Source organism: Salminus brasiliensis, chromosome 13 (assembly GCF_030463535.1).
Source record: "Salminus brasiliensis chromosome 13, fSalBra1.hap2, whole genome shotgun sequence".
NCBI classification, from domain to species: domain Eukaryota; kingdom Metazoa; phylum Chordata; class Actinopteri; order Characiformes; family Bryconidae; genus Salminus; species Salminus brasiliensis.
In genome coordinates this window covers 5,690,713-5,699,488 of record NC_132890.1, presented here as the reverse complement: position 1 = coordinate 5,699,488, position 8,776 = coordinate 5,690,713, and the positions used below count along the sequence as shown (strand labels likewise).

The following is an 8,776-nucleotide window of genomic DNA, read 5'->3' as shown; positions in this document are numbered from 1 at the left end:
TGGTTTCACTTTGACAGAGGAAACCCAACTAAATTGTGAGTAAATCATTTGAATTATATACAAACTAATAATGCTGTAAACATACAGTCTGCAAGGTGGAATGAATGGCCATTAAATCATCACTAATAGAAAGTTAAGTTCATTCACTTGACCAGAACAAGGCAGAGATATATTAAAAAAAATCTGACGCTTTACAGCTGTTCACTGAGGGTAAACCATTTATTTTAGAGATCAGAATTCACAAAGTAGGAAAGGTGATTAAAATTTGCATCCAACAGAACTGAGAAGAGAGGTGCTAAGAAATACTAATATTACACACTGTTGGTCAAAGTAAACCCCCAAAACTACCAAACTCACCCAGTTAAAGTCTGATATCTGGTTAATCCTTTCTCACCTAAAGCGTACTAGCATAAATTCCCATTTCAGGGTAAAAGTAAGTAAACCCAGCGTAAGTGCTGTATTATATAAAGCTACATGTTTTTCTGTTTGTTTGTTTTTGTTATGTTTGTTTTATTTTGTTTTGTTTGTTTTATTTTGTTTTATTTTATTTCTATAGAGGTTTCTAACAGGAACGCCTCTACGAAAATGAGTTTTCATGTAAAAACTCACATCATCACCTCGAGAGCAGACCTCTGAACCTTAAGAGTACTCAATAATGTACTCAGGATAGATCTGAAACTTCTCAAAGATGACAAAAATCGCCGGGTTGGCTTCATTGTCCACGCAGCTATCGTAAAAGACCCGTCTGTCGCTCTTCTGTGGGGGTCGAAGGTAGTTGGTGTTGCCTTTGGTGAATTCGCCCACAAGGACGAGGGCCACAAACATCATCTTGGTCCTGCCCCTGGATTTAGCGTATTTATCGGAATACTTGGCATCTCTGGCGAAGTAGCTTCCTGGGTAGAAGAGTAATCAAAAGATACATTACCAATGGTGGACCCAGGGGGACGGTGGGCTGAGTTGTCCCCCCATGGTGTCCTCATGGCCTTACTAACGTGTTCTCTAGAGTGATAAAAACAAGACAGTGTGCCTTACTGGCTGCCCTTCATGCTTCCCCGTGACCCTTCTCTGAATGAATTATGATGATGTGTCTTAATAAGTGGCCCTTCCGATAGAAAAGGGAATTAAGCACCTATGAAGGCACCCTCTATGCCACCCCTACCTGATGGTGCCCCAATATCTGTCCTTTCAAGTAAAGCTGTTTATGATATTCCTATGGGTAAGAAAACATGAAGTGCCCAATCAGATGCTTCTCTAATGGGGAAGTTCCCAAGATGTGAGGCAGTGCAGTAATGGGTGTCCCTCCAGTGGAGGAAATGTGATGTGGTACTCAACAGGTGCCCTCACAATAATATAAACTTGACATCCCTACAGCCTTTCTGCCTTTCTGATAAAAAAAAAACTCATTAAGGTGCCCTATTAGATGCCCTTCCAAGTATATAAACATGATCAATTGCAATGGAGAGGGAAAAATATTCTGCAGAAAGCAAGGTTCAGTGCCCTCCAGTGTCCCCTACAACGTGCCCTCTGGGGCAGACTTTCCCAAAGTGGGTGCCATGATGACAGTCTAGGGGTCACACCAAATACTTTGACAAGAGAGAGTGCTTAACCCTTTAAAGCCCTAAAGCGTAACCCCCACTGCACATTACAGCATCATAGAGAAAGCAGTCTAGATGTTAAAGCTGAATTTGCTGTTATATTTGACCTGTAGTTAGTAATTAGACCTTACCTTTCCCATAAAGTGTCCCATGGACACCACAGACCCTCCAGTCAAAGTTCTGATCACAGATGGCTTCTATTATAGACTGATCTGTGCCATGGAACAGGTAACGTTCATCCACATCTTTTCCTCCATTCCTCTCCTTCATCTGCTCTTTCTGCCTGGAAATAGCATTTAAGAAGTCAGCATTATCAAGCATAATCAAGCATAATCAGGCTAAAAGTAAGAACATCGTAGCAACCCGGTAACTGTAACTCTTGAAAATTGAGTATTTGTATATAAAATGTGCTTACCACTGAAAGACCTTCCAGAGAGATGGGTTCTGCACTCTCCTGATGTTGTGAATAGTGCTTGTGTGCATTGTTCGCTTAAACAGTAATTCTACTGTTTTGTAATCAGCTGCAGACTTTGAAAGAGGAACGATCTGAAAACATCCAGTTTGTTAACTTCCATTATTTAACGTAGTGTGTTCAAACATGGCCAAACACTACAGGTTCAAATGCATCCCATCCCCATTCAATACAATGAAGGCCTAGCTCCGCCCACTTCGCACAACTATGTTGTAACATGTTGTTACATTTTCTCCCAAACTTAGCTGAGAGAATTAACCCACCCACTGACTACGACTACACCTATCACTTGCAATGCTTCTGGCACCAGGAGGGTCAGGACAGCATACTAGGAGGTTTGGAGGCAAACGCTGGATCCCCAGCTCTGACACATTGTCCAACAGATGCCTGTGCCGGACAGCATCACAATGGAAGTGATGAGGGGAGAAAGCGAAAATCTTCATCATGGCCAATTGTGCTCTCTCAGGCTCTGGCTGCTGATGGCGAAGCAGCATAACCTGGGATTCAAACTCATGATCCTTGGGCCATAGTCTCAGCATCTTAGTCTGCTGAGCCACTCAGAGCCTTTTTTCTAATTCCATAAATGTGTAATACTGCACTGGAAACACTTCGCCTTTATCAGGGAATTATCAGGATGCGCCCCAAATCGAACACCAGCCCACTAAATAGTGCACAAAAATAGTGAACCACCACTAAAAGTGCCATCCTGAGTGCAGTGAGTGAAGTGGACAGTTTGGGATGCAGTACAACAAACAAAAAGGAGACCAGAACTGCACAGAACCTCTGTGTGTGTGTGTGTGTGTGTGTGTGTGTACCTTGTAGGAGAGGTCAGATTGAAGGCCTTTGTCCCAGCGTTCAGGAACTTCCACAGAGGAAGAGCTGGAGCTTCCTTGAGTATCACTAAAGATTAAGGCCAAGTCTTGTTACACAATATTACACATATTGGACATGCATCTGTCCAAATGTTTGTGGACACCCCTTCTAATGAATGCATTCAACTACTTTAAGTTGCACCCATTGCTGACACAGATGTGCAAATGCACACACACAGCTTGTCTAGTCTCTGTAGAGAAGTACTGCCAACAGTACACATTAACATCAACCTGTTGGCACCATGAAACCCCTAATGACAGGCGTCTGCTAGAGGGGTAATAAAGCCCCCCGGCTTTGAGCTGTGGAGCAGTGGAAGAACTGTGTTCACTGGAATGATGGTGGTGCTCCATTTAATACTTGGTATCGAGGTGGGGTGGTGATCATCCAACATTCTGACCTCACTAGCACTCCTGTCGCTGAATGCAATCAGACAATCATAAATTACAGCAGTGAGGAATTGGACAGCACATTTCTTAAAGCAGAGAGTCCAGTCCTGGTGGGCCTCATCACTGCACACTTCAGTAGTTCATCATGTCATTCAGGCAGTATAACTAATCTCAGCAGACATGATAAGCCTCAGAAAACACTACCTTTTCAATTTGCCCTTGACGTCTTGAGCTGAAACGAATCGTGGCCTTCTTCGAACCTCTCTTTTTGTCTTGTACTTTATGTTTTGCTGATACATCTCTGAGAAGGGAAAGCAGAAAACACAGTTTGTGGGAGGAAGATACGTCTTTACAGAGCTTAAAAAGAGGTTGTGAGAAATTACTACCTTTCAGGTTGAGTATGTAGTCATTATTCAACACGCTGAAGGGGATCTCAGTTTCAACTTCAGAGAGAAACAAATTCTCTAAGACTTTCGAGGAGACTGAGGACACGTGTTTTCTGTCTTCCTATATAAAACAACATTAACCTGATAAAACTATGGAGGTAATCCACTAACCGAACTTCCGGTAATAGCCGGTAATGAATCATACTGACCCCATGGCCATACTCAATCCACAGTCCTTGGTCATCCTTCCAGTACCAGAGCCACTCGGTAATCAGGATGAAGTGAGGAGGTTTGGTAACAGAGGAAGCTGTAGAAAGTCGACGTACCGAAGTTCCTCTACATGTCATTGAGGAGAAGTTCACCAGCTGAGGGCCGGAGCTGTGGTCAGGAACACAGTGTCATTATTTTGAGTGGGGAAGCCATCATGCTGTTTTGACACGGCATGTTACACAAATACTCAGTGAAGTACCTGCTGTCGTTAGCTGGGTTACAGTAGGCTCTCTCGATAGCCTCTTCGTTAGGCATGTGTGTCCATGTCACTCCATCTTGGTCTAAAACCTCCCATTTGTAAGGTAGATTATGGTGAACACGGACACACTTCTCTGATGGAGATGTACAGAAGCAGGGGGAGATACGTTACATGGAACGTGCTCATGCCCTCCAATCAAACATGGATGGTTTTCTGAGGTTTTTGTCTATGGAGTACAATCACTATATAGCATTGTGATTAAAGATGTTAGGGGTCATTACCTTTAAAACTACAACCCTGACGAACAAAGAACAGGCAGATTTCACTGCGGTCTGCCTCACTCACAGAGTTGCTGGAGTGCTGTCTGCTTGTCTGTTTGCCTACAAGAGAAGAGAAGAGAAGATAAGTAAGAGAAGAGAAGAGAAGAGAAGAGAAGAGAGGAGAAGAGAAGAGAGGAGAAGAAAGGAGAAGAGAAGAGAAGAGAAGAGAAGAGAAGAGAAAAGAAGAGAAGAGAAGAGTGGAGAAGAAATGAGAAGAGAAGAGAAGAAATGAGAAGAGAAGAGTGGAGAAGAGAAGAGAAGAGAAGAGAAGAGAAGAGAAGAGAAGAGAAAAGAAGAGAAGAGTGGAGAAGAAATGAGAAGAGAAGAGAAGAGAAGAGAAGAAATGAGAAGAGAAGAGAAGGTAAGAGAAGATAAGTAAGAGAAGAGAAGAGAAGACAGGAGAAGAGAAGAGAAGAGAAGAGAAGAGAAAAGAAGAGAAGAGAAGAGAAGAAATGAGAAGAGAAGAGAAGAGAAGAGAAGAAATGAGAAGAGAAGAGTGGAGAAGACAGGAGAAGAGAAGAGAAGAGAAGAGAGGAGAAGAAATGAGAAGAGAAGAGAAGAGAAGAGAAGAAATGAGAAGAGAAGAGAAGAGAAGAAATGAGAAGAGAAGAGAAGAGAAGAAATGAGAAGAGAAGAGAAGAGAAGAGAAGAGAAGAGAAGAGAAGAGAAGAGAAGAGAGGAGAAGAGAAGGTAAGAGAGGAGGGGAGAAGAGGGGAGAGGAGGGGAGAGGAGAGGAGGGGAGAAGAGAGGAGAGGAGGGGAGAGGAGAGGAGGGGAGAGGAGGGGAGAGGAAAGGAGGGGAGAGGAGAGGAGGGGAGAAGAGGGGAGAGGAGAGGAGAGGAGGGGAGATGAGAGGAGAGTAGGGGAGAGGAGAGGAGAGGAGAGGAGAGGAGGGGAGAGGAGGGGAGAGGAGGGGAGAAGAGGGGAGAGGAGGGGAGAGGAGGGGAGGGGAGACTGAGCATGTTTCTGTGTTACTGTGTTATCACACTATTCTACTGCACATTACTGGTAAGTGTGCGCTCTCTGGACTGAGGGCCATTCTGAATCACCACACATACCTTTCTCCACTGCTTTAGGGGCAGGTTTTTCATTGTGACCAGCCAGGAGAAACCTGTTCTTGTATATTTTGTGAAGGTTGCGAATGTTTTCCGGGCTGAGTCCTCTGCCATTCAGCATTTTCATGGCGGTGGCGTCAAACGAATGAGCCCGCTTGCAAGCAGCTCCGAATTTACACTCGTCCTGCAGGAAGTGCTGGCAGAGGTGCAGGCTGATGCAGGACGTCTGGTATCTACAGCTGCCATGTTCTCCGCTCCCTTTGTTATAATGAGAGCAGACCTAAGAGCATCACATGACAATAATAGATGTTGACACAGTTTAGCAGCATATTTTTTTATACAACCCATTACAGGGGTGTTGGTGATGAGCCAAAAACAAACATTACGACTCATCCAGGAGCTTCGGCAACAGGCTAACCTCACCTCTGGAAGAAGAGAAGGGTCGTTCTGCAGCAGAAGTTGAAACAACTGAGCTCCTTCAAGGTGGAGAAGATTCTTTTTGGCCAGAAGGACAGAATTATGTGGAGATTTCAAGTCGTGCGAGTTCTTGCACTTAGATCTGAGATTGACGAAGCAAAGATAAGGTTTAGAATAGCAGCAGCCATCAGAGATAGGAGATCATGACAGAGTCGAAAAGCTGAAAAATCATCTTCAACATCAGCAGTGTTTACAGTTTGGTCCTTTGTTCTGCGTCCAGAACTTCAAACTCCCATAATAAATAGTCCATCAAGGTGGTACAGCACTATTAGATCACATCAGCCATAACATTGAAAGCACCCCCCAAATATTATGTAGGTCCTCCTATGTCACCAAAATAGCTCAGACCTATCGAAGTGTGGACTCTGTGTGGTGACCTGTGGTGTCTGGCACCGAGACGTTAGCAGCAGATCCATTAATGGATTAATCCATTAATCCATTAGTCCTGGAAGTTGTGACGTGGGGCATAGATAAATCTAATCAGTGTGCCTTGGGCACCCATGACCCTGTTGCCCTTCCTTGGAGCACTTTTGGTAGGTACTGACCACTGACCACTGCATACTGGGAACACCCCACAAGACCTGCCTGATGTTCTGGAGATGTTCTGACCCAGTCGTCTAGCCATCACAATTTTACCACCTTATTACAGTGGCACAGATTCTTACACTGACCTGTTTTTTCCACCTGGTCAACTTCAAGAACTGACCGATTATCAGGCTACAATCAGCACCTATCAATCGGCAGCAAGTGAAGAACACCCTTCACTTCATGTCAGTGGTTTTAATGTAATGGCTAATCGGTGTAGTGTACTTGCTAATAAACTTGCCACTGAACTAATAAACGCATCATCAGGTGTGATGGCGGCACCATAGAAGCACTGTGAGTGTGAAGAACCGTACAATTGGCAAAGAGCCTTTACATTAGATGAGGGTTCCTAAAACCTTTGAATAGTTTTTCACACGGACAGATGGTTCTTCAGGGTTCTTCCAACATGGTTCCCCAGGGAACCCTTTGTAGCACCTCTATTTTGCCCCAAGGATCATGCACTTTAATTACTATATGCAGGCTCTGGGCCAATAGAGAGGACACTCGTCACAGTCAGCTGATGGAAACCCAACAGATTCGAGCGTCTGATTCAATTGGTGATTCAATGATTCACCAGAAAATATATACGTTTATTCAAATATCTTGCATTAAAAACGAGCTTTAGTTCACCTGACAAGTCTGTTAAGCTTGTTAAGATTATTTTGAAGACGTTTGTTCTTTGAACACGAAGGTAAACGACGTTTAAAGCGAGGTTCAATTCAGTTGGGAGAGAATCGATTCACGAAAACGATTCGTTGATTAAAAAGTCATTGTCAAATTCAACCAAGCTTAATGTTACATCTAATATAAAAGCCTATAAATAATAAAGGCTAGAACATGAAACCCCAGCTAATGCTACATGCGTTAGCATCGATTACCAAGTGGCTGATGCCAGTTTCACTGATTCGAGCGTCCGATTTAACGAGTCACTGATTCACAAGTGAGATACCACTTTAATCTAATTCTCAAATCGCAAATAAAACGAGCTTCACCTGTTCACCTGTAGGTCTGTTAGCTAACTTTACTGGCTAAGATTATTATTCTAAGTCACACAGCTAAATAAACCAGCTAGCCAGACGAGTCGTGCTGGGGACGTTCGATTCAGTGTAGAATCGTTTGGAAAGAATCGATTCAAAACAGCGAGTCCGTCATCGCCAAACTTAATACAGCGAGTTTTTAATACATAATAGTTTTTAATACATAATACTGATGTCATGGTAACACGTCTTTACAAGTGAAGTTTATTAATAAAATTGCTAATATTACATAATAATATTATACTGAATCATTTAGCAGAAATAGCTCAAACACAGTGAACATAGTGTCTATTTTATTTGACTATTTTATTTGACTTTTTTACATCCAGCTAAAACACTAGAAGAGTGTAAAATAATAACACCTCTGTCTACTCATGTCCTCAGCAGAGCTACAGCTGCAGTAATGATCAGACAGGACTGGTTTCTTACCCGAATCTGCAGTTGCCACACACCAGATACCTGCACAGGTGCAGCTCCTCGCAGTTCTGACACTTGTCCTGTTTGGGGCAGACGCGCAGGTCAGTCCTGGCCACCAGCAGCGACCCTGCGCCTGGATGCTGCTCCACCACCGCGAAGCTGCTGCGGTCGGCCAGCAGGTCCTTCAGCAGAGCCTCGTCCACTGTGAAGCTCTTCTTCAGCGTGCTGTCTACCTGCCCCAGGTCCAGACAGCCCAAATTATCACACAGCAGTCTCATGATATGGTTTGACACGAGCTTGGCCATGTTTATACCCGAGCTGCTGAAGATCTGCAGCCTGTTCTCTTCTGGGATGAACTTCCTGACTCTCGACTGCTTTATTTACTCTCGATTCCAGGAAACTGAAAGTGTAATTCACAGACTGGACGCGTGGTGGCGATGTTTTTTAGAATGAGCCCTTATTCCAGTGGGAGCGTCCCTATTGCGTCACTTATTAATGACTAATGATGGAGAACTAGGTCAAAGTTAAGTATACTCAAAAGAGTAAATACAATTATTTACTTAATATACAATTATAAAGAAAATATATATATTATAATACATATATAAAAATATAGATAATATAAATATATATAATTTATTATATATATATATAATATCATTTGTGTCTATCTACGCATAAGAAGGTGTGTAGTGTATAGTGGTA

The 8,776-nt window shown here is 43.2% G+C and overlaps 1 protein-coding gene across 1 annotated transcript; it reads right to left on the bottom strand.

Annotated features, from left to right (window-relative positions):
• Positions 1-200: 200 nt before the first annotated feature.
• Positions 201-8,451, bottom strand: LOC140575540 (protein mono-ADP-ribosyltransferase PARP12-like). Its single transcript, XM_072695906.1, has 12 exons — positions 8,084-8,451; positions 5,979-6,114; positions 5,559-5,835; positions 4,463-4,561; positions 4,182-4,314; positions 3,922-4,090; positions 3,713-3,833; positions 3,531-3,627; positions 2,883-2,967; positions 2,011-2,141; positions 1,727-1,878; positions 201-893 (listed from the first exon to the last, which is right to left on the bottom strand). Exons 1-12 carry the CDS (start codon positions 8,374-8,376, stop codon positions 640-642), a joined length of 1,947 nt encoding a protein of 648 aa, XP_072552007.1. The 5' UTR covers positions 8,377-8,451; the 3' UTR covers positions 201-639.
• Between the last annotated feature and the right edge of the window lie 325 nt (positions 8,452-8,776).

What these genes read in the sequence shown, in the direction of transcription:
- LOC140575540 (XM_072695906.1), bottom strand. Translation starts at nt 8,376, where the DNA reads ATGGCCAAGCTCGTGTCAAACCATATCATGAGACTGCTGTGTGATAAT. An exon ending in TGTGGCAACTGCAGATTCGG is followed by an intron (nt 6,115 to 8,083) that starts GTAAGAAACCAG and finishes CGTCAATCTCAG; the next exon opens with ATCTAAGTGCAAGAACTCGC. An exon ending in ACCCTTCTCTTCTTCCAGAG is followed by an intron (nt 5,836 to 5,978) that starts GTGAGGTTAGCC and finishes TGATGCTCTTAG; the next exon opens with GTCTGCTCTCATTATAACAA.